We start from the raw sequence: 26,170 nt of genomic DNA, 5'->3' as shown, positions 1-26,170 counted from the left end.
ATCACTCCTTTAGCCACGTGTTTACCTCCCTAATTTTCTCATCCCTATGCCAATTTGCCCATGGCTCGGGTAGTAATCTAGAGATGATAACCCATGAGGACCAGCTCGTTCATTTTGTTTCTAGTTCCTGATAATCCCGAAACAGGTCCTCATTCCTAGTCTTGTCTGTTGTTTGTCCCAACGTGGACCACAATAACTGGATCTTCCCCCCCCTCCCCCACTCCAATATCCTTTCAAGCCGGTTAGAGATGTCCCTCACCCTGGCACCACACAGGCAACATACCATGTGGGCTCTTGATTTTGCTTGCAAAGGATGCTATCAGTTCTCCTGATCATAGAATCCCCTACAAATACCACTTGTCTTTTTGCTCCCCACTTGAATGGCCTCCTGTATCATGGTCAGTTAGCTCATCCTCTCTATAGTTCTTTTCCTCATCCACATAGACAGCAAGTACCTCAAACCTGTTAGGCAAGGTCAAGAGCTGAGGCTCCTTCTTTTCTGAATTCTGGATCCCTCTACCTGCCTCACTTGCAATCACACCCTGCTGTTCCTGACCACTTGTCGAGTTTGAGGTACTTAATCTACCAGGTGTGACCACCTCCTGGTAAAACATCCAGGTAACACTCCCCCCCACCGGATGTGCCACAGTCTCCAAAGCAGAGAACTCCAGCTCATCAACTCTGAGCCAAAATTCCACAAGAAACAACACTTGCTGCAGATGTGGTCACTGCAGCTCGTAATGGGATCTGCTAGCTCCCACATCATGCAATAGCATGTCCCTCCCACTGTTCACAAGGGATAACATACAGACCACACCAAACCCCCGTGCTTGGAAAACTCAAAACACATTGCCCAATACTAGACATGATTCTGTGATTGGGCAATATTGGCTAAATAATCCTCAAAGTGCACAAAATTGCACTAACAACCAATTAATAATTGGGCTAACAGTGTGGCACATTTGTGTGTACTAAAAGCTACATACATTAATAGACAGGGCTCTGTTCCTTTCAGACAGGAAGAAAATATACACACATTACGCCTGTTTCAGATAAATAAAATAAGTGATAGCCATTTGATGGTTCATTCCTCAGAGCAATGTTTGACCAATCAGAATCAAGATGCCTGGTTTAAATTTCAAACAATGCTTGGTAGTTAACTGGCAGTCACCATCAACTGGTGCATTATCCATGGAAGTGCCTCTACCAATCAGAGTCCCCTTGTCAATCAATCAACACTCTCCTCATAAAATATAATGCTGTTGTTTCCCGTTATTGGCATTCTTGTGGTTGTCCTAATGAGTGCAAGATGAAACGCTTTGAAAAGGTGTATTTGTTCAGCAATAGAAATCTTCATGGCACTTCCTCCTCCCATTAGTTGCTTAATTGTCTACTAGCATTCAGAGCTGGATCATCAACAATGGTGTTACCATTCAGCAGAAACCTAATTGGACCAACCACATACATACTGTGGCTAGAAGAGAAGGTTGGAGGGTGTAGATTCTTTGTCTCACCTCCTAACTCTCACGTCTTCAAGACTCCCCAGATTCCTGGATTAATCTTGTGGAATTTCTGCTCAGAGTTAATGCAGCTCAACAACACCCATGGAGCTCATTACTATCCAAGAGAAAAAGCAGCCCACTACATTTGGCACCCCATACACCACCTTAAACATTCACTCCCTCCATCATCAGTGCACAGTGGCAACAGAGTGCACCACAGATAGGGGGTACTGCAAGCAACTCACCAAGGCTTCTTCAACAGTACTACCCACAGCTATGACCACTACCACCTTGAAGATGAAGGGTAAAGGCTTGTGGAAACACCACCATCTGCAACTTCCCCTCCAAGTCACACATCATGTTGACATAGAACTACATTGCCTTTCCTTCACTGACACAAGCTCAAAATCCTCAAACTGCCTCCTTATCAACACTTTGGCAGGACTGACACCACAAAGAATGCTGCAGTCAGAGAAGGAAGCTCATTATCGCCTTCTTAAGGACAGTTAGGAATGGGAAATAATGGGAATGCCAGTAATGCCCACATCCTATCACATCCTATCAACAAATATTAAACGCAGATTGCAGAAATTTGATCAGATCCATTGATAATGTCTAATATAAAATCAGAAAATGCTGGATAAACTCAGCAGGTCCACCAGCATTTGTGGGGGGAGAAATCAAAATTAACGTTTCGCGGCCATGTGACCCTTTTACAGAACTGAAAAGGGATGGAAATGTAATGGGTTATTTAGTTGGAGAGGAAAGGGTAGGAAGGGTCAGGAATAGGTCTGAGCTAAGGAGAGATTGGCAAAGATGTCATGGACATAAGACAGAGTGGGTGTTAATGGTGGCATTAAGGATTGAACAAGTGTTAATAGTGGCATAAATGTAAGATAGTCGAATGTGTTAATAGGAGAACAAAAGTCAGTGCTGGGTGAAAGCAAAACTGAAAAACACACCTCCTGTGTGGAGGAGGGGTGGCGTTATATTAGGGTGAGCCAAGGGAACAAAACAAAAGAGGGCCAAGGTGGAGAGGAAAGTTCACACTCTACAATTTCTGTTGGTGGGCTTTCCATTGTCTTCTCAAATACAACCACTGGTTCCCAAAGTTACCTGATTGATGCTTTCTCACCCGTCACAAAACTCAACTTCTGTCAATTAGTTTCTCCACATTTTGTCACTTTTTCTTTGATGACTTGAACCTCCACAGCAGAACTGTGACGTCGCTTCCTTTGCCTCTCATAAGGTCCCCTCTCGAGTGTGGGTGGCAGGAGCCTTTGTTGCATCAATCCCATTTCACAACAGTAGTGTTTCCCGTTGTCCTCACCCTCCTTCCGCCTTTGCTTTGATTTGTGATTCCAGAATGACAACCACCCAGCCCCCATTCCAGTTAACAAAATGAGAACTGTGCAGACAAGAGCCAGCCAACATGTTGCTGTTTCTCAGAAAAATCCGAAAAGCAATTCTGCTTTCATATCAAGCTGACAGGACAACTTACCCTAAATAGGTGAAATGGGGAACATTTGCCTTGCGTTTATTTTTACATTTTCTAACCTATCGGTCATATCTATGCCTTCGGCAAGCTAAAGTTATGATCGTTCGTTTGCAACAACGGATTATTTATTTACCTCACCCTGGTGGCGTCTCATTTCTATCTGTAGTCAGCTGCGCTCAGTGTCATCCCACAGTGTATAATAATAACGTTCACTGTTTCTTTCCCTGTCTAAATGGACAATGCCAAGTCCAATGCAATTGAGAAAAAAGAACACTTGCCTATTCTGGCTGACTTCAGGTGGAATTATACATATGTGCAAATATATGCACATAAATTATACTGACATCGAGAGTTTTGCAACATCTGAATAAACAGCGTATTTCGGTGTCAGTCGGGCCCAATCGTTCAAGTTGTAAAATATTTAACTTGTTCTTAAATGTGCTAAATTCCTCTCCATTCTGTTATTGGGGATTGGAAATTAAATGAAGATCCAGATTGCATTAAAGCGCATCTTATGCTGTTTACTTGTTAATTGCACATTTGTGTTGTGTGGATGATATGTAATGGCTGTGTATATGTGTGTGTGCATGGATTGTACTTTTCTGAAACACTTGCGTCATTTCAAATTAAATTGGAGTTGTGTTCAGCACCTTGGACAGCCGTCAGTGCATCTCCAGCAGAGCAGTGATTGTTTATACAAACTATTCCTATTGATTTTCGCCAACATCTGTGAAGTGGGCATGTCCCCCCCACCCTGCCCCCTTCTTTCGGTCCACGGCACTTTCCCTGCGATTCCGTGTACGGCTTCGTGAATCTGGTCTCGAACACAAAGTGGAATGGGCAGCGATCAGTTGTGTACAGACACGCTTGGATAATCAGAGCTGCGTGTGGAGCCGAGAGGAGCGTCACCCGGGCTCCGAGCTGCTGCTATCTTCCGTTCAACAATACCTCGGCGTTTTGAGAGGAGCGGCGCCCTTTCGAAATTTGCCATGCTTTTGTTCCAGGGAGGCGAACCAGGGCAGTGCTCATTGCCCACCCCTGCGCCGCTTCTCGGGGCTGCTGGCGGACCCTGAGTTCTCTGGATGCTGGCCGAAGGTCTGCTGCTGCCAAGCGGAGAGAGGCTGTGTTGTTGATGATGCTTTTCTGACAAAGGGGACGAGCTCAGAGAGGCAAGAGTGTGGCTGCGAGAGGGGAGCACAGAACGGAGCGGATCGGAGCGGCTGTTTAAATCGGGACAAAAGCATCCACATCACACACCAACATGCCTGTGCGAAGAGGGCATGTTGCGCCGCAAAATACCTTTTTGGGGACCATCATACGGAAATTCGAGGGCCAAAGTAAGTAGGAATGAATACACTTCCTGCCAAATGTCAAGGTCTAGTCAATCTGGATGTATGTGGGTGCTAGCCTGGCGTCTCCTTCCAATTGATCTTCCAGTGTTTGAAGAAATCTAAATATGAATGTAAAGGAGGAGTTGTAATTCTAATGCACATTTTTTTTTATAGTTCATAGTTTACCTTTCTTCCCAAAATCCGGATGATGGTTGAGTAATTCACTCTTGATTTTTTTTTAAATCGCAAGGAGAGACGCTACGTTTTTTTTTGACCGTTTATGTAATTTAAGATCGCTCTCACCAGACAAACAAATCAACGTGTAAGAATAAACTATGATTTGAAAGAGCAAAAAGGCAAACTGAACATTGAAAGTAGTACTCCCCTGTTATGTGTGGAGTCGATGTCATGTGCCTCTGTATAACACAGTGGGTGAACTGATATTTTAGTGTGTAACAAAAAAAAAGTTGTACCATTTCACATTGTAAGGTGATTCGGCTGAAACAGTAGGGGATGGCTTCCGGGAATTGGTACCAAGCCTCGAACTAGTCCAGATAAGCATAAATAAGGTTTGCTTTCTGTTCATGGCAGTTAAGGGTTTCGCAATGTTCGTCCATGTCTCTGTGGACATGAATCAAGAGCATAAAACTGCCAGTATAATGTGTTTGCGTACATGAGATAAGTTGGCATGGAGAACCATTGAACTACGTTAAATGCTGGTTACTTTAATGTGGACGCAACGTTCACTTAATTTAAATTGCACAGAGGACGCATTACTTCCTTGAATTTAGTTGCCACTATTGATGGATCTGTACGTAAATGCAGCAACATTAACTTGCTGCATATTACAACAAAGTTGACTTAGATTTCTGTGACATAAAAACGATAGTAGTCACTTACCTCCATTTGACACTTCATTTTCAGTCAGCAAGTCCTATGTTTTATTTTCACCTTACTTTATTTTAGAGGGACTGACTTATACTCATTAAAGTAAGGGATGTCACTTTTTTCATTCAATGTCAGCATCAGGCATCTCTAACAAACTGCAGCACTGTTACATGTCAAGCAGTGTCTCTTCACCCTAATCCCAGAACCACATTCCTGTGCAGCTAGGATTTTCTTTTCCATTTTTTTTCTTTTCAATATCTCATGTTGGTAACCCTGAGTGTCTCTGAGTGAGCCCAGCATTGATTTCAGCACAATTGTCAACAGCTTTGCCTGTAATTGTGTGCATGCTAGTAATTGAGTAGACACTGCTCCAAAGGAGCCTGTACGATCACCAGAGAGAACAGTTCAGTCCCAAATAAGAATGAAGTTCCAGAAACAAAATAATTGCATGCAAGCCAATTTTGGCTCCCTGTTGTTTTCAGCAAATGGGCAGCCATTGTGTTTTGATACATTGTGGAGTTTCACTTGGAGCTTGTGTACTTCGTTACAGCCTTTGCTCTTCTAACATCGTGCGCCCGGCTATCTCCCCAGGTAATAACTGGTGCATAGCACTTTGGATCTCCCAGGAGCCAATTGCCTCAGAGGAGATGTCTGTTTTGGGTGAACCTGCTCCAGTATATTGTAAATGTAGATTGAGTGGCATTTTGACTCTTCCTGCAGTTCCCACATTTGCATTATTTCGGCATACCCTCACTTGCCCATCAACTGATCAACTGTGTTACTACTAGTAATGATCTCTTTAACTGAGGCTGTAGGCCTTGTTAGCACTCCAGACTCAGTTGCACTGCTATCAAATCACCTAGAATAAGGCATTTACTGCAAATCCACAATTAACTATATCTATTAAATAGAAATGGTAATTTATTTTCACAAATTAGAAGTACCCAGATTTTATTCACACTTCATTTGTACTGAGGATGTGTACTCCATCGCATGTCCACTCCAATCAATTTGAGTAATGCTCATGGGTGGTGGTTTATGAGAATGTTGGCATCCACGCCGCTTACACTCACTTACAGCACAGCCCACACTGAACGTGATGTTGTTAAGGCATTAACATAGTGTAACATGGGTGTGTCAGAAGTATGCAGATTGGTTAGATCATGAAACTAGTGTCTGATGCTGATTTGACAACCAACCTGCCATTTTTACATCACCGTTCTAGTTAGCACCCTCCTTTAGACGTATATGTTTAGCTGCATGAGGAACACACCACCAGTGCCGTTTAAAAGCATAATTGTTCAACTTATTGGTTATTTGCTTAATACCTTCTACCAGATCTTGCAGAGATTTTAGACGTACTAGATGTTTGGAGGAGCTCAGAAAGGTCTCCAGGGAGTCGTGTTGGATGTTGGAAAGTCATTAGTTTCTGGAGTTGCAGTAAGCCTTAAGCTGCAGCATCAGAGGTAGATAAAGCAGAGGGATCAAATAAAATAAATTGCTTACACAGGGAGGAGGAGGAAAGCTCTCACTAAAGACCTTACCCACTTAGAGTCTTCAAGGAGCACACATCCTCACTTCACGAAGGAGGTGTCACAGAATTGTGCCACCTTTTGGAATCAGATCTGTAGCCTCAGATCAGGGCAACCAGGCCTGGGACTGGGAAGGTGACTGGGACCCTGAAATGTTTTGCCAGTGTATCTTTCCAGACTGGAACAGGCAACACAGCAAACATTCCCCAGTTTGCTACTTCACCTAGGAGGCCAGAGATGTTATTTTCTGTCAGGAGAGGAGACTTCATTGACTTGCCTCTATATTGGCTCTAATCGTCACTTTGCCAGGATAGTGGGGCTTCTCTAGGTGCCATTGACAGTCCTCACCTGACTTTGCAAGTGTCACGTTTCAATGATGAGATGTACTGAATCTACATAGGGTACAACTCATTCAAAGTGAAATTGGCATTTCATTATGTCCAGCATTTTATGCTGGTGAATGCCTGCTATCTTCACAGCAGTTGTGATACGTTCATACTGCACCAGTAGCTGTTACAGAAATCTTTCAGCCACCACATCAACCTAGAGGGTGACTGCTTGGTGAGAAGGGGCAATCCTCTCTACACTTGATTGATAACACCCCCCCCCCCCCCTCTTCCCGATCCATCACACATGAGCAGAAGTCATACAATGTGAGCAATGCTGCCACAAGGAACATCATCCAGCAGACCATTGTCGTGCTGATGCAACAGTTTTGCTTTTTGGATTACTAGGGTGGAGCCCTACAGTATTGACAAGGCATGTGCCCCGATTCATGCTAATCTGTTGCATCCTACTCAGTCTGGCCTTAAAAAAATTTCAGCCCCTGCCACTGTCAATTTGCTAAGCACTTCAAGAGGAAAAGGAAGAACAGGCGGAGAGGGAGGAGGAGAAGGTAGAATAGAAAGAAGAAGGAAGTAATGAATGCATTCATATTCTGGATGGAATGTCCGTGAGTATTCGACTACAGATCCCCTGAATGAAACAACAAATCCCCATGACTCAACAATTCCCCACTTTTCCATCACCGATTACTCCCAACACTCTGTCATTTTGGCCGCAATCCTGAAATAAAAGCGACCACACAGCAAGCATTCCATATCAAATTTACGCAGCAACACATCCAATAGCCCACACAATATTTAACTACTCTCTTTGTCCCTGTCTTGTGGGTGCCTTTGTGTACCCTAGTGCTCTTATAAATTGCTACCCTAATAGTTGCAGCATGACTAATTCTGTTAACTTTCACTGGAAGATATTACAGATAACCTTGAAGGATGCCCTCAAGCAACTGTTGGTCTCAAAGGTTTGATTTCAGACTTCACCAGCTTGGCATGGGCACCATAACTCTGGACTAGCTGATGGGCAGCAGCACAGATGGAGTGGCTTTGGTAAGAACACAAATGCTGTCGTTTTGAGAGTGGATAGCAGATTTGTGCTCTACAGAAATACTACCACTCTTCCAGAGTGGGACTTCAGCAATACTAGTAATTTTCTGGAGTTCCATGAGAGCCTCCAAAGCACTTTTGAGCCCTGGTATCTATAAACATAATGGCACCAAGCTGGACTTGTATGATAACAAGCCACAATTTCACAACCTCAGCTGAACTTATCCTTCAGTTCTGACACTGGGTTGGTTCTCTTTGTGCTGTAATGGAGCTGATAAGCTGGCCATCAGATGGCTTTATCACAGGTAGATTTGCATGAACATTCCAGCAATTGGTCATCACTTCCACACAGGGAAGCATGAGCTTCCAGCTCTGAGTAAAGCCTGGATTAGATGGAGCCAGACTCCTACATGCCTTGTACCAGTGGCAATAGATTCTGTGGCAGGCCTGCCAATGAGCCAAGTTTCTCTGTGTGCATGCCCATCAGCTTTCCTATTTGTTGCTCCATTGAAGCCCTCATCTGGGTTCTCTGCAGCAAAGCTGGTATGCAGCTTTGCCCTCTGGATCAAGCATCTGCATTTTCCAGTACACCTGGCCTGATTGCAGACTACTCATGCTCAGTGACTCATCACATGGAAGCTCGCCTCTATACTATCCTCTAAAATTTGTACATCTTTACTGATGGGTGCACGCATCAGATCAAATGATAGATTTTCTTCCTTCCCAGTCTTCTCCCTCTGGGCTTTCAGACTCAGGCAGCGCTGACTGACAATGAGGCAGGTTTGGGATATCTGAAAGCATAAATGCACAAATTCTAAGGAAGCAAGAGGTTCAATGTTGCACCATCTGTAGTGGGTACATCATAACAGGTAACAGGATGAGGGCAATATGATAAATTGCATTTAATAGGGTCATACCATCATCCATTAATGGCTCCAGGGATGCTGTTGATCATGGCCTTCGTGATGGTACTTAATTGTTTCCAGCACCATCTACTCCATGGAAGTCAACCATGTCTGCATCCTCTGGATAACTGCACTGATCACCTTGTCCTGCAAATGGGAGGGATGCATGTCAGTGAGTAAGGTGCAATATGTTTGGGTGATGAGCCAGCTACACTTGAATAGCTGGCAGTGGCATATGTGTAAGATGTGAGTGTGTGTCTTGCATGAGGATGAAGTGAAGGTATGAATGAGGTCTGAGTCTTGGTTGCTATAGAAATTTGGTAGACAGATGATGGAGGTATGTATGCCAAATAGAGCAGCTTGTGAGGCTAATGGTGCAGTTGATAGGATATGGCATGTATAAATGCCTTTTCTGATATTGACCACTCATGCAAGATTATTTAGCCTCTTTTCGCACTGCATCCTGGCCCTGGGGCTAGACTGGTGGCATTGACTGTCACAGCCACCTGCTCCCACTGCCTACTAAATATCTGCCTGGAGGACCTCCTGTCTCTCAGAGGGAAGAGATCCTCTCTTTTCCCATCCATCTGCTTCACAAAGGCCTCCAGCATGGCAATGGAATTCGTTGGAGCTCACTCTCTGTTGTGTTCTCCAAACCTTCCACTCTTCTCCATGAAATTTAATCCCCTGCTGTAACCAGAATGCACCTTAATCTTTAGGAGATGCATTCTGGCCTTAAGTAGTGAAGGCTAGCTTTACATGATACTTGTGTCACTTAAATCTGCCCCCCTGCAATGGTGTGCAGTCACTTAGCTGTGTATTCAGCACTGCTTGATGAAGGCCACAACCTTTAAAATTACCAGGCAGTACAAAGTTTGCTTGTTGTCTGCATGAATTTGAATAGGAGCGGGATCATCGTGAATCGCGATCCCCATGCCTGATTTGGGGGGCTATTCAATTTAGCCACCATAGTTTGCAAACAATCTATTGAAATAATCAATGGAGTTCACTAATGTCCTTCAAGGAAGGACATCTGCTGTCTTTCTCCAGTCTGTATGTATATGACTCCAGACCACAGCAATGTGATTGATACCCTCTGATATGGCCTGGCAAGTCATTCAGTTGTCGTCAAGGTTATTCCCCACATAGCAGCATGGTGGCACAGTGGTTAGTACTGCTGCCACACAGTGCCAGGGACCCGGGTTCAATTCTGATCTTGGGTGACTGTCTGTGTGGAGTTTGCAATTTCTCCCCGCATCTGCGTGGGTTTCCTCCGGGTGCTCCAGCTTTCTCCCACAGTCCAAAGATGTGCGGGGGAGGTGGATTGGCCATTCTAAATTGCCCTTTCGTGCCCAAAAGGTTAGATAGGGGTTACTAGGTTACGGGGTAACTCAGGGCGTGGGCCAAGGTAGGAAGGCCAGTGCAGACTCAATAGACTGAATGGTCTCCTTTTGCATTGTAGCAATTCTATGATTCTATGATCATTCTCAAGGGTAATTAGAGATGGATAATAAATGCTGGCCTTGCCAGTGACATCCATATCCTGCGAATGAATAAAAATTAATGGCAATGCATTTAGATTATCTTTGCAATTTTCCATTGAAGTAGTCTTCATAATTAAATTACATAGATCTTGGTTTTGAATTTGTTAGATATAAGCCATATATTAAGTAATAACCATAATTACATTTGAATGTCGGTTGCAGTAAGCTTCCTGCTTCCATTTCAGAATATTTGAGCTAAAATGTGATGTATTGTCAGCTTATGAACCAAAACTTTACAAAGTGGTCTTTTACACTCATAACTAATTCTCATTGAATATTTCTAAAGGTGTCTTTCATTCTGGATGAAACTGTCACGAAAATCATCACACATGGTGTGAGAGGCCATTCAATCAATGGTGTGTTAAATGTAAATGTTGGGCCACACATGCATAGCCATCTTTCCATAGTCAGAAAAATGGGAATTCATGGACTCAGTGGCTGATGCTATGGATCATAGCTGTGGTAGAGGCCCAATATGTCATCTTTAGCATAGGTCACCTTTAACATAGGCATATTCTTCAATCACACAAAGGCTGCCATGGAACAAAATTGCATCCTCTACATAATAATAATCTTTATTGTCACAAGTAGGCTGACATTAACACTGCAATGAAGTTACTGTGAAAAGCCACTTGTTGCCACGTTCCGGTACCTGATCAGGTACACAGAGGGGGAATTTAGAATATCCAATTCACCCAACAGCACGTCTTTCAGGAGTTGTGGGAGGAAACCGGGGCACCCGGAGTAAATCCATGCAGTCACAGAGAGAACATGCAGACTCTGCACAAACAGAGTAGCTGGTTTAACACACTGGCTAAATAGCTGGCTTGTAGTGCAGAGAAAGGCAGCAGCGCGGGTTCAATTCCCGTGCCAGCCTCCCTGAACAGGCACCAGAATGTGGCAACTGGGCCTTTTCACAGTAACTTCATTGAAGCCTACTTGTGACAATAAGCGATTATTATATTATTATTATATAACTGTGACCCAAGCCTGGATTCGAACCTGGAATCCTGGCGCTGTGCAGCAACAGTGCTAACCACTGTATAGATTGCGTGTGTAATTCTTTCTCGTTCCAGTCAAACTACGAGGGCCTAAGGTAGAAATTTCCCTCTTGCAAGGGAGAAAGCATGGGAAATGGCTAAACTCCCAATTCTCAGATTGAACCATGGTCTCATGCTTATCAAACAAAACTGCCAAATATTGTAGGTACCATTGATATTCCTGTAACAGTCCTTCTTTATAAGACAACCATTATTGGGCTCTTTACAGCACTTGCATTGGTTCCTGCTTGTATTTTAATGGTTGAGGTGATGGTGGGGATGAGGGGCTAGAAGATGTAGCTAATAGTGATATCTCAATGAATGGAAATCCCTAGACCATTGTTACATCGCAGGCCCTCCCCAAGTAGGCATCAATGGATCTTCATAACATCACTAAATTTCCAAGTATTTATAAAAACAATGTTAAATATGGGGAACATGTTTTTCTTGACGCACCTCCATAATGGTAATGGGAGAGTTATGGCAATACACAGAAAATGTCATGCACATGGAAATGTACAGAGGAAAACGAGTCTTGTATATTCAAAGCATACAGAGAAAGGTGCATTTGAATTTGAAATGATTTTAGGTACATTATTCACCTCTGGGAATAAATCTGACTGAGAAAATTTCAGCCAGTTTAGGTTTTTTAATCTGTTACAGCATCCGTTCCTATATTACACTAATTCAGTTGAAAAAGCTGCGTTCAGTTTAGGATAGAGGCTCATGCAGTCCTGATATAGAAGGATATAATTCCTGCACTGGACTTAAACTTTATTCACCTGTGTTATCAATGATAATACTGAACATGGTTCCATTCTTTGGTTTTATCATCGCACACCTTATGAGTAGGAGGAAAGGATTGGCAAAAATAAAATTGCAGCGTTTTATTTTCAGGGATATTTTAGGTTTCAGTCTACAGTACCATTTTAATGTAACCCTGCAGTTGTGGATTTAAAATTGAGCATAGCAATTATTGAATCGTCCATTACTTTTTACTTTGCTTGCACAAATTATTTAAACATAAATGTCAGTTATGCATAAATATATTGGACGTTTTGTGTATTGGTAATATTTTAAAACTTCAAAAATTCCAAAATTCTGTTTGTCATAATGGTCTTTTGTAAAATCCTTAGAGTAAATTATCCATACCATCACTCGCTGTTTGTGAACTAGTCATTACCCATGAATTGCAAGAACAAACAAGTGTTTTATATTACCCATCATTTTCTTCTTTTTCTTTACAGATAGAAAATTCATCATTGCCAATGCAAGGGTGCAGAACTGCGCAATTATCTACTGCAATGATGGATTTTGTGAGATGACTGGCTTCTCGAGGCCGGATGTCATGCAGAAGCCTTGCACCTGCGATTTTCTACATGGTCCAGAAAGCAAGCGGCATGCAATTGCTCAGATTGCCCAAGCTCTGCTCGGCTCAGAAGAGAGAAAAGTGGATGTCATATTCTATCGCAAGGATGGTAGGATAAAGAAATACAATTTTATTGACAAGATAATGAATTAATCCACACTTATAAATTGTGCTTATTCAACGTGAAACTGCATACAGGCAGAAAATCAGATTAAAAGGTTAAGTTTAGCTGAATGAAAACAACACACTGAAGTTCAGAAGAAAATGTCTCAGATAATGCAATTAGTTAATAAACACAATAGCAAACAAAATATAGGTAGACAACTGGAACTAAAGACACAAAAGAATCAGGATCAGGTTTAAATCCTTATAGGTTCATCCCTCTTGTATGATTGGTTCAAGTTCTTTGATAACAATATTTTTCTGTCTTGAGAAAAACTGCTACAAATCTTTGATGAAATTTTGTGATGGTGTAAATCTTTCATTCAAATAATTGAAGTGCAAAAAGCCATGTTTTTCCAGGCCTTTCAATCACATTCACTGAAGTTAATTAATGTAATGAGTAATAAGCCACTTTCTCAATTAGTCAAAAGTCAGATTGAGTCATTAAAGTTATCTACTGAGAATCCAAGAGCTGACACTTCGGGACAGTTTTCATGCTGTGGAGTGATTGAGATGTTAGTGGTAATTTCAACATAGCTGATTTAGCTTGTGGAATTAATAGAGTGCAAATTAAATTCAGTCACAACAACGAGGAACCTCTTCAATAATGCCCTAAATCAATCAGGCAACATGAGGTTTAGTTAAAGCAGAATAAGTCAGACAAAATCAATTTCTGTAGAAATGAAATATCGCATTTTCCCGTTCTCTGCAAAGCCCTTCAAGAAAGCTTATATAGGGCTGCACGGTGGCACAGTGGGCTAGCCCTGCTGCCTCACGGCACCGAGGTCGCAGGTTCGATCCCGGCTCTGGGTCACTGTCCGTGGGGAGTTTGCACATTCCCCACGTGTTTACGTGGGTTTCGCCCCCACAACCCAAAAGATGTGCAGGATAGGTGGATTGACCACGCTAAATTGCCTCTTAATTGGAAAAAATTAATTGGGTACTCTAAATATATTTTAAAAAAGCAAGTTTATATGACAATCATAGGCAGTTTGTATCCTGAAACAAAAGTTGCAGTTAGACGGTTGAGATATAAGCACATTATTGTTCATGCAACTAAGCTAGAAAATAACTTGTGTTTATTAGCAAAAATGAAAATGCATAGGGCGCGATTCTCCGCTCCAATGGAACGGCCGGCCGCTCGGCCCATCCGGGTCGGAGAATTGTGGGCCGCCGTGAAAAACATTTTGTGGGGGATGGGAGAATCACGGGGTGTGCCAGAGCGGCCCTCCCGCCGGCGGCAACCACACCTGGTCACTGCCGGCATGAACATGGTGCCAGCAGCTGTTCTGTGGCTTGTGGGGGGCGGAGAGGGGAGTGAGCACCACGACCGTGCTCGGGAGGGGACTGGCCCGCGATCGGTGCCCAACGATCTTCGGGCCGGCGTCTCAAAGGGACGCACTCTTTCCCCTCCGCCACCCCGCAAGATCAAGCCGCCACGTCTTGCGGGGCAACGGAGGGGAAGATGGCAACCGCGCATGCGCGGGTTTGAGCCGTCAGCCGTCGTGATGTCAGCCGCGCATGCGCGGGTTGGAGCCGGCCAACCTGCGCATGCGCGGCTGACATCATTAGGTGCGCCGGCCGAGTCATTCTCAGCGCGCCGGGCCTTGACGCCAGCGACATGGCCCCGCGGCCGAGATTCATGGCACGGCCCTCCTAGCCCCCCGCGGGGTGGGGGGGGGAGAATAGGGGGCCAGGAGTGGCCGGGTGAACTCTCCGGGTTTCACAACGGCGTCGGGCCGTTGGATTAAGTGAGTGGGCAAAATTGTGGTAAGTAGAGTACAATGTGGACAAGTGTGAGGTTGTTCACATGTCTGAGAAAGACAAATCAAAATATTTTCTTAATGGTGAGTAATCTGGAGCTGTGGCAGTCCAAGTACTGAAATTATTTAAATTCAGTCAGCACGTATAAAATGCAACCTAAAAGGTAGTAAAACGTTGAATATACTTGGCTCCGTTTCCCATGAGTATCAGGGATTGAGGGATGATCAGATCAAGCTGTTTAAAATGTTAAGAGGATTTAATAGGATATATAAGAAGATCCCATTTCCTCTGGTGGAAAACTCAAGTACAAGGTGATAGAGACCCAGACATTGCCTGAGTAATAACAAGAAACTGGCAATGTTCTCCATTCTTTCTCCTTCAAAACTAACAGCAACTTCTGGAGTTTGCACATGTGCAGTTAAAATTGGAAATCCCGAAATTGCTGCCTATGACTCTACATTTCTTTGGATGCACTGCAGCAGCCCCTGTAAGTTGCAATCAATTCAACATTTCTGAACCGTTGAGAACTCACCTTTGTACCCTATTAGTCTAACTGTAAATGTTCATGAAAAAGTTACACCTTCTCAAATAAGGTGTAACTGGCCTTATAATAGTGCAAAATGCTCATAATTACTGCTAAACTAATTCTATGGCCCAGAAAAACTAATTTGCGAAATAAGTTAAATATATTGCCACTCCTTAAATATATTGCAGCCGTTCCTTCACTGTTGTTGGGTCAAAATCATGGAACTCACTCCTGAATAGCACAGTAGGTTTACCTAAACCATTATGGACTACAGCGGTTCAAGAAGGCAGCTCCCCACCACCTTCTGAAGGGCAATTAGGGATGTTCAACAAATGCTGACCTAGCCAGCGTACGCCACATCCCATAAAAATGAATAAAACATTTTGTTTTACCTCCCGTTTTATAAACTGATATTAAAACCTAAAGGATAATAGGTGCATTTTACTTTCTGGTTCACCGTGTGTGGGAATACTTTAGTGTTGTTATTTGTGTGATGACTTCCCTGTTGTTAAATACCTAGAGATCTCATTGACCTGGTACCAAATTTAAGCTAAAGTTGGGAAAGCTCCATGCCACAGAGGCCTCCATAGATCTTTGTGGCAGCTTTCTTCAAGGTCAGTGGCGAGCAATGTCGTTTCACTGCTGACGGCAAAATCTGGGCCAAAATGTAAAATGAGAACCATTCAGGAGCAAAATCAGAAGACCTTTTTACACAAATCTATTTTGGAAATTAGGAAATCCCATTCAAAAGGTGGGTGCCAGGAAAATTTGTGATTTCAAGTCTGTGTTGGAAAGATGTCTGTCAGCTAAAAGTATCAAGGAAGATGCAGTAAAGGCAAGAAATTAGAGTGTATGTGCATATCAATCATGATTTAATTGATTGATGGAGTAAGCCCTATGTTCCAAGAATGTTTAAACAGATTTTCCCACTTCCTTCCCATGCATTTCTGTCAGAATGAGCAAATGAGTAATGGTTGCTTATTTACCACTCCAATTGATCATTCAATGAGTAAAGGGAAAATGTAGATTCAGCAACTGTCTCAAAACAGCTTTCAGTCCAAACTACAACTGGGCTTGTCTGTTGTAGTCAGAAGCTCAACAATCTAGTCACCAGGTTTAGCAATGGTTGTAAAGGTCTTTTATTTATGTTCCCAGCGATGATTAACTGTTAATTTTGAACTAAGTTGCTAAATTGGGTTCATAGTTCACTATTATTCTTGTTGATGACATGTAATGATATATTAAAAAGGTAAAGCTGCCGTAGTCCCAGATGAGTTTTCTCCGGGTGCTCCGAGTTTACTCCCACAATCCAAAGATGTGCAGTTTAGATAGATTGGCCAAGATAAATTTCCCTTTAGGATGGCGTTGCAGGAATAGGGTGGGAAATTGGGCCTAGGTGGGGTGCTCTTTTGAAGGGTTGGTTCCGACTCGATGGGCTGAATGGACCTTCTGCACCTTAAATGCATTTCATGATTCTATGATTCTATGACCATAAGCTACTTACCCCTTTGAGGGGGAGAGCTGGCTGGTGGTGGCTTAACCTGAGGATCACATCTCAATATGAGGGGCGAGGTTGAGAAGGCAGTTTAACCTGAGGACCACCACACCTCAGGTGAGAGGTGAGGTTAAGAAGATGGAGCTAGTTGTTCTGTTGAATAACAAAGAATGTGTAGAAAACTGTGACATTATTTGGAGGCAATATTGGCTTTTACCAGCTATTTGTTCACAGCAAATTGTCAGACCATTGTTCGCTGAACCCGATCTTCCTTCCACTCAAATTCATGGAGTCACTGTTCAAACTCTTTTTGGAGACTAATTCCCGAGTCACACTCTTGGTTTGAAAGTAAAAATGTTGCTAATATTTTCCTGTTAATTATAAATAAAAACTAGTGTGGTAAAAAATTGATTGTCAATTTGCTAAGAGCCATTTCATGCTGCTGACGTAGGTCAGTTTCACCTCCTATAGGTTTAGTCAACTGTGATTCTGTTAATAAGAAATATTATGTAACAATTAATAGGTCACAGAATTGCAAGTTTCCAACCAAGCCAGCTACTTTCTTGCTTTTAATTTTCTCCCAGTTTTCTGTACCTTCTCCAGAAGATGCTTGGGCAGTTTTCTTGGTGCTGGCAGCCCTCTATTAATTCACCCAGGTAGCTATTTTTTGTATGCAGACAATGAATGGCTACAAGGCATTTAGCTATGGGGGACGGTAACCTAAATGCATTAAACCCTATTCTCGCCCAGTATCCATCCTCATGTACTTTCCTGTAGGATGGTGATTAAAACAAAGAATTTTAATTGATTTTGCTCCCTTGGACTGGATGATATAAATCTCATTATTCTGCTCCACTACCACCCAAGCTGAAATCGGTTAACTCAGCAATGACCAAATAAGAACTCCAAATAAGGGGAAAAGTGCAAGGCAGAGAAGACATAGTCAAAAATCTAAAAGGGCGATAGTACAAGGTACAGTGACTGAGGGGAGCTCAGTGAATAGGCCCAGTAATAACAAAAGGAATAAAACTGGATATGTTAAGATTCAAAACAGAGGTAAAAAAACCAACATAAGTGTACTTTACCTGAATGCTCGTAGTATTCGGAATAAAGTAAATGAGTTGATGGCACAAATCATCGTAAATGACTATGATTTAGTGGCCATTACTGAAACATGGTTAAAGGATGGTCACGACTGGGAGTTAAATATCCGAGGGTATCAAACTATTCGGAAGGACAGAGTGGATGGTAAGGGAGGTGGTGTTGCTCTGTTATTTAAGGATGACATCCGGGCAATAGTAAGGGATGACATCGGTGCTATGGAGGATAAGGTTGAATCCATTTGGGTGGAAATCAGGAATAGTAAGGCGAAAAAGTCACTGATAAGAGTAGTCTATCGGCCACCAAATAGTAACGTTATGGTGGGGCAGGCAATAAACAAAGGAATAACTGATGCATGTAGAAATGGTACAGCAGTTATCATGGGGGATTTTAATCTACATGTCGATTGGTTTAACCAGGTCGATCAAGGCAACCTTGAGGAGGAGTTTATAGAATGTATCCGCGATAGTTTCCTAGAACAGTATGTAATGGAACCTACGAGGGAACAAGCGGTCCTAGATCTTGTCCTGTGTAATGAGACAGGATTGATTCATGATCTCATAGTTAGGGATCATCTATATGGTGGAATTTAAAATACAGATGGAGGGTGAGAAAGTAAAATCAAATACTAGTGTTTTGTGTTTAAACAAAGGAGATTACAAGGGGATGAGAGAAGAACTAGCTAAGGTAGACTGGGAGCAAAGACTTTATGGTGGAACAGTTGAGAAACAGTGGAGAACCTTCCAAGCGATTTTTCACAGTGCTCAGCAAAGGTTTATACCAACAAAAAGGAAGGACGGTAGAAAGAAGGAACATCGACCGTGGATATCTAAGGAAATAAGGCAGAATATCAAATTGAAGGAAAAAGCACAGAAAGTGGCAAAGATTGCTGGGAGATTAGAGGACTGGGAAATCTTTAGGGGGCGCCAGAAAGCTACTAAAAAAGCTATAAAGAAGAATAAGATAGAGTATGAGAGTAAACGTGCTCAGAATATAAAAACAGACAGTAAAAGTTTTTACAAATATATAAAACAAAAAAGAGTGGCTAAGGTAAATATTGGTCCTTTAGAGGATGAGAAGGGAGTTTTAATAATGGGAAATGAGGAAATGGCTGAGGAACTGAACAGGTTTTTTGGGTCGGTCTTCACAGTGGAAGACACAAATAACATGCCAGCGACTGATAGAAATGAGGCTATGACAGGTGAGGACCTTGAGAGGATTGTTATCACTAAGGAGGTAGTGATGGGCAAGCTAATGGGGCTAAAGGTAGACAAGTCTCCTGGCCCTGATGGAATGCATCCCAGAGTGCTAAAAGAAATGGCTAGGGAAATTGCAGATGCACTAGTGATAATTTACCGAAATTCACTAGACTCTGGGGTGGTCCCGGTGGATTGGAAATTAGCAAACGTGACACCACTGTTTAAAAAGGGAGGTAGGCAGAAAGCAGGAAATTATAGGCCAGTGAGCTTAACTTCGGTAGTAGGGAAGATGCTGGAATCTATCATCAAGGAAGAAATAGCGAGGCATCTGGATAGAAATTGTCCCATTGGGCAGACGCAGCATGGGTTCATAAAGGGCAGGTCATGCCTAACTAATTTAGTGGAATTTTTTGAGGGCATTACCAGTGCAGTAGATAACGGGGAGCCAATGGATATGGTATGTCTGGATTTCCAGAAAGCCTTTGACAAGGTGCCACACAAAAGGTTGCTGCATAAGATAAAGATGCATGGCATTAAGGGTAAAGTAGTAGCATGGATAGAGGATTGGTTTAATTAATAGAAAGCAAAGAGTGGGGATTAATGGGTGTTTCTCTGGTTGGCAATCAGTAGCTAGTGGTGTCCCTCAGGGATCCGTGTTGGGCCCACAATTGTTCACAATTTACATAGGTGATTTGGAGTTGGGGACCAAGGGCAATGTGTCCAAGTTTGTAGATGACTCTAAGATGAGTGGTAAAGCAAAAAGTGCAGAGGATACTGGAAGTCTGCAGAGGGATTTGGATAGGTTAAGTGAATGGGCTAGGGTCTAGCAGATGGAATACAATGTTGACAAATGTGAGGTTATCCATTTTGGTAGGAATAACAGCAAACGGGATTATTATTTAAACGATAAAATATTAAAGCATGCCGCTGTGCAGAGAGACTTGGGTGTGCTAGTACATGAGTCACAGAAGATTGGTTTACAGGTGCAACAGGTGATTAAGAAGGCAAATGGAATTTTGTCCTTCATTGCTAGAGGGATGGAGTTTAAGACTAGGGAGGTTATGTTGCAATTGTATAAGGTGTTAGTGAGGCCACACCTGGAGTATTGTGTTCAGTTTTGGGCTCCTTACTTGAGAAAGGACGTACTGGCACTGGCGGGTGTGCAGAGAAGATTCACTAGGTTAATCCCAGAGCTGAAGGGGTTGGATTATGAGGAGAGGTTGAGTAGACTGGGACTGTACTCATTGGAATTTAGAAGGATGAGGGGGGATCTTATAGAAACATTTAAAATTATGAAGGGAATAGATAGGATAGATGCGGGCAGGTTGTTTCCACTGGCGGGGGAAAGCAGAACTAGGGGACATAGCCTCAAAATAAGGGGAAGTAAATTTAGGACTGAGTTTAGGAGGAACTTCTTCACCCAAAGGGTTGTGAATCTATGGAATTCCTTGCCCAGTGAAGCAGTTGAGGCTCCTTCATTACATGTTTTTAAGGTAAAGATAGGTAGTTTTTTGAAGAATAAAGGGATTAAGGGTTATGGTGTTCGGGCCGGAAAGTGGAGCTGAGTCCACAAAAGATCAGCCATGATCTCATTGAATGGCGGAGCAGGCTCAAGGGGCCAGATGGCCTACTCCTGCTCCTACTTCTTATGTTCTTAAGAACATAAGAACTAGGAGCAGGAGTAGGCCTGTTCAGCCATTCAATGAGATCATGGCTGATCTTTTGTGGACTCAGCTCCATTTTCCGGCCCGAACACCATAACCCTTTATTCTTCAAAAAACTATCTATCTTTATCTTGAAAACATTTCATGAAGGAGCCTCAACTGCTTCACTGTACAGGGAATTCCATTGATTCACAACCCTTTGGGTGAAGAAGTTCCTCCTAAACTCAGTCCTAAATCTACTTCTCCTTCTTTTAAGGGTATGCCCCCTAGTTCTGCTTTCACCCGCCAGTGGAAACAACCTGCCCGCATCTATCCTATCTATTCCCTTCATAATTTTATATGTTTCTATAAGATTCCCCTGAATCCTTCTAAATTCCAACGAGTACAGTCCCAGTCTGCTCAACCTGTCCTCGTAATCCAACCCCCTCAACTCTGGGATTAACCTAGTGAATCTCCTCTGCATACCCCCCAGCGCCAGTACATCCTTTCTCAGGTAAGGAGACAAAAACTGAATACAATACTCCAGGTATGGCCTCACTACCCTTACAGTTGCAGCATAACCTCCCTAGTCTTAAACTCCACCCCTCTAGCAACAAAGGACAAAACTCCATTCGCCTTCTTAATCTTATGTAACTCACTAAAATAGCATGGAGCTTATTTACATGCTCTCTAGTCAAGAGCTCCACAAATGTATTGCTTAACACACATCAGCCGATAAAATAGCCTCTCTGCAACAGGCTGTATATTTTCTCCCAGTACTGTCGTTACAGAAATATACTCAATGGTATAGGAAAAGCTTTTATAATCTGCATCCACTCACCCGCCAACCGTGGAGTTGTAACATTTTTGGATTTATTAAACTGAAGCACAAATGACTTATCAGACAATCTGTTACTATTACATTTCACTGTAACATATAACAAAGATAATTTCCAAGTAATAGGCTGTTATGTATTTTAATTAAAGTTAACATTAAAGAAACATATTAAGTGGAAAATCTCCAGTCAAATACCAGTAGACTGCATATGTATTGAGAATTGTGGAGAAACCATACATTTCTAAGCTTGACACATTCAACGTGTTGTGGTAAATTGTTTGTTTGTGAAATTTACATTTGTGGACTGAATTTTTTGGTGATGAACGATTTAAGTACTGAGAAATGAAATAATTTACACCTTTGGTAATGCATTGTCAACATCATGAATTCTGAGTTCAGATATATCAAAAACCAGAGACCAAATAAAGCTCCTCTATTCTCACTCTGTGAGATGATGAGATTTCAACCTGAGAAAAACTCATCACTCCTGCATTAACATAATGGGTTTAATTTCCTTCAGAAAGCAAGTCCCAACTTCTCTAAGTCAGATTGCCAAATTGATGTCAATTCATGTCAAATGTGAAATTCAGTACTGTGAACCTGAACCAACAGAAATGAGTTAAGAAAGCTTAAACCCCGAGGGCAGCACGGTGGCACAGTGGTTAGCAGTGTTGCCTACGGCACTGAGGACCTGGGTTCAAATCCCGGCCCTGGGTCAACTGTCTGTGTGGAGTTTGCACATTCTCCCCGTGTCTGCGTGGGTTTCGCCCCCACCGTCCAAAAAGATGTGCAGGATAGGTGGATTGGCCACTCAAAATTGCCCCTTAATTGGAAAAAATAATTGGGTACTCTAAATTTGAAAAAAAAAGAAAGCTTAAAACCTTCTTCCCCTTAAACCCTTCTTCCCCATGGCTGTCAGAGAGTAGGGTTTAAGTTCATCAGTCAAGTCTGGATTTAAACTCAGAATGCAAATGGGAAAAAGGTTAGTGCATCCTCCACTCCTCACAAAATGGATATTGAACGGTAGGTCTGATTTTGAAACCTACCATTTGGGGACTCATGCAGAAGTATATTTAGCTACTTAATCTTGCACTAATGTTCAGTTTAAAGACAGTTCACTCAAAGAAAAACACCAAGTAAAAGCTAATAACTGCTTTACATGAACTGTGATAACATCAGTTTTGCCGAGGTCTTGTCATTCACAAATTTACCCAGCAGTGGAAAAGTCAAGCAGTAGCATATTTTCAGCTTGATGATGTATGGTGCAGCTAGATTGTAACTTTGTCTGAAGTAAGCTCTGAGGTGCATTTTTTAAACTATCTAGTAATTTCTTTAACTTAATTTTTCATCCATTAAATTAATAGCTGTTCTGTATTAATATATTTACCTTTTATATAGCTAGTTAGGTGTAATCAGACGGATTTAATTCCAGGTTGTTTTGAAGAGTATTTGTAAGATACTAGTGTTTAGGCAGACCAAAGTCAGAGAAATATTATGTATGAGGATTTAAAAAGATTGAAATTAGATCTGAATTTATTTACATGCATATATCCCTCATAGACTCAGTATATTACTGATCTAATTGTCCAATGTTTTATATTGAAGTGTTTAAACCCAACTGCTGAGTAAATGTTTCAAGCAAATGCTGCAGTGTTGCAAACCTGTGGCCTTACCAGAAATTTTATTCAAAATCGTTTTTTGAGGTTTTGGAATATGTTACAAAGTCATTCTCGAAATACTGGTGATTGTCAATTTCAGCACATTTTAGTGGGTTACCACCAATATCAGGGGATTTAATGGGATCATACAGCAAAATTTATCAACCAAGTGTGATTTAAAAATGCAAATAATTACATCAGCGATATGATCACACAACACATTGTAACATTTGTCACAAGCAGACTAAACTGAGCAATCCTTACTATATGGAGAAAAGTATGTGGTTATATTGATGAACATTGGAAGTTAGGTAAATGAAAATAAGGAGGAGGTTAAGAAAGAGGACCCATAAATCCAATTAGGAATACAACCTTACACTTTGTAATTTGCTACAATATGGCCTCTTGTAAATTGTCATAATAAGTAGGCTTCCAGGAGTGAACCTTTTCTTCACTTTACGATTCAATGAAGGGAAAATATTCAAAGAAAAGATCTATATCATCAGTGTCACAGTGATCAAATGTTTTGTTTATCAACTAAATATATTTAACACAATGCAATCGTTATTCCTAAGAATTAGCAGGTAATTGGCATTCGTGTAATAACTTTTCAAGATCTGCAAGAATTTTGAAAAGAGCATTTTGAAAAACATTTATTTATGGGGAAAAGTGTTTTAGATTAAAGTAGTTATATAGTGCTGAACCACGGAGCCAGCGTGCTATATTTGTTAGGAATAGATTTGAGAATGTAAATGAATTATTTATGACTTTTAGCTCATTGTGACACTTAATGGGATTGCCATAGCTTGAGCAAGCCAAAAGCTGAATCACACATATTGGGGCATGCAACTCATTTACGCAGCAGCAAATCATTCAGTTACCGTAATAATTTTAAAATAGGCTGGCAAACCAACTCATTTTGCATGTACTCTTATTACGGATTAAATTGACGTAGCATGATGCCATAAAAGGTGTTATGTATTCACAAAACGATGCAAGCGCCATTGTGCTGTTGCTTTCATGGTTGTGAGAATGAGACCTATGTTTATTGGTTGTTTCTTTTCTGCTGACAGTGTGATTGCTAAGGGAGCCTTTATTGTTTAATGTGTAATTTTCTCTGGTACGTGGGTGAAGAGAAGGCAGCTGTTGGAGTTTAAACATTGGCCCTAAGATACCAATTTTCAAATGTTTAATGTATTCATGTGAAAGTCTTCTTTCCACTATTTTAGTCTGGGTGTTAACCTATTTAAAGTAAACAACACAGTTAAAATATCAGAGGGAGACATTTCAAATGAATGCTTTGAGCATATACAGGCTAATGTCCTATGATATAACATCAGGACCAGTACATGCATATGTAAGAAAACTATTTTGTTGAAGGTAAGAAGTTATCACAAGAATTAAATGCTGTATCATGTAGCATAAATTGCCACTTATTGATATCATTAAAATGTTGGTTTGGTTTCCCCAGTCAGTGCCTCTGTTGATGTATCTGGTGCAATTTTTGACAAGTTTGATGTTAGTCTCGGTGTCAGTATAAAAACAATACAAAATGCACAGCATGTGTTTATACCATTGTTAATTAGAAATCAGTGCTGAACTAATAATGCTGATGGAATATACTATGGCAGCATTTTTTGGCTTATTTACAGAGAAGTGAAAAATGACTGCTCATGATCATTGTAATATCCTCTACTAATTTTGTTCAAATCAATTGGTGCCATCAACGTATTACTTCTATAGCCAGCTTTACCAGTGAGACAAGAGACAACGTTGTACTTTAGCTTAACCCTAATGGGTTGTGCCAAAACCAATTCCTCACTGTTGATGTACTATGTTTGGTTGTTTAGAAAAGTTACATGATAGGACATACATGTCTTATTGCTGTCAGTACCGGCATTCCATGTACAACTGGGTTAGTAAATTATACTGCAACATTGAGTACCAATAATAGTAAGTGTTATTATGAGTTTTCCATAAACACAGTTGTGTTTTATCTGCCATAAACAACATTCAACATAATTCAAATAAATTAAGCATTTATATGGCATGTTTCTTTTTTACATTGCACTCCACTCCCCTGATAAAAAATAGCAGATAATATATATATTTATTTAATGAAGGAGCATACATTTTTCTGCTTGGATTACCATGAGCAGAGGACAATAAACAATAGTGCCTTTTATGATTTTCAGTATTTAATCATTATTATTTGGGTCGTCTCTGATGTTCAGATCCTTGAACTGGCTGGCACTCATCCAAAACACCATACAAGTAGAAATTAGTAAGAAAAATACTCTCCAAAGGTACAAAAAGTTATCTGTTTCTTTTACAAGAGGGTAACCTTTCAATGAACCTCTGCAATTATTGTATAAATGCATGGCAATGGGAAATTCCATTGTATGAGGCAGGCAGATTTTTCTTTTAATCCAATTGTCATGTAACTACATTGTCCCCACCCTCACCATTTCTATGATCTCCTGCAGCCCTACAACCTTCCAAGATCTCTGTGCTCTTCCAATTCTTGCCTCTTGCACATAAGAGATTTTGATCACTCCATTGCTGATGGCTATGCCTTCAGCTGGCAAAGCCCTGGACTCGGGAATTCCCCCATTAAGGCTCATCAAAAATCGACCTAACTCTGTTCTTTTAGAACACTCTTTAAAACCTACCTGTTCGATCAAGCTTTTGATCAGCTGTCCGAAGATCTCCTTATGTAGCTCAGTACCAAGTTTTGCTTCAAAATACTCCTGTGAAGGATCTTGTTCTTTTTTTTACAATCTTAAA

General features: G+C 41.5%; 1 protein-coding gene across 4 annotated transcripts in view; it reads left to right on the top strand.

Annotated features, from left to right (window-relative positions):
• Positions 1 to 3,772: 3,772 nt before the first annotated feature.
• Positions 3,773 to 26,170, top strand: part of LOC119961986 (potassium voltage-gated channel subfamily H member 7-like) — a 565,928-nt gene continuing 543,530 nt past the window's right edge. For 2 of the 4 annotated variants that reach the window (XM_038789678.1, XM_038789677.1), the window contains exons 1-2: positions 3,773 to 4,337; positions 12,876 to 13,106. In XM_038789678.1, coding sequence (XP_038645606.1) covers positions 4,262 to 4,337; positions 12,876 to 13,106 — 307 coding nt within the window. In that variant the 5' untranslated portion in view covers positions 3,773 to 4,261. The remainder of the gene's footprint in view (positions 4,338 to 12,875; positions 13,107 to 26,170) is intronic. The other 2 variants (XM_038789679.1, XM_038789680.1) reach the window with 2 other exon arrangements.

Source organism: Scyliorhinus canicula, chromosome 2 (genome assembly GCF_902713615.1).
Source record: "Scyliorhinus canicula chromosome 2, sScyCan1.1, whole genome shotgun sequence".
Lineage (NCBI taxonomy): Eukaryota > Metazoa > Chordata > Chondrichthyes > Carcharhiniformes > Scyliorhinidae > Scyliorhinus > Scyliorhinus canicula.
Note: the sequence above shows the minus strand (reverse complement) of the source record. Positions and strands in the feature narration are given on the sequence as shown.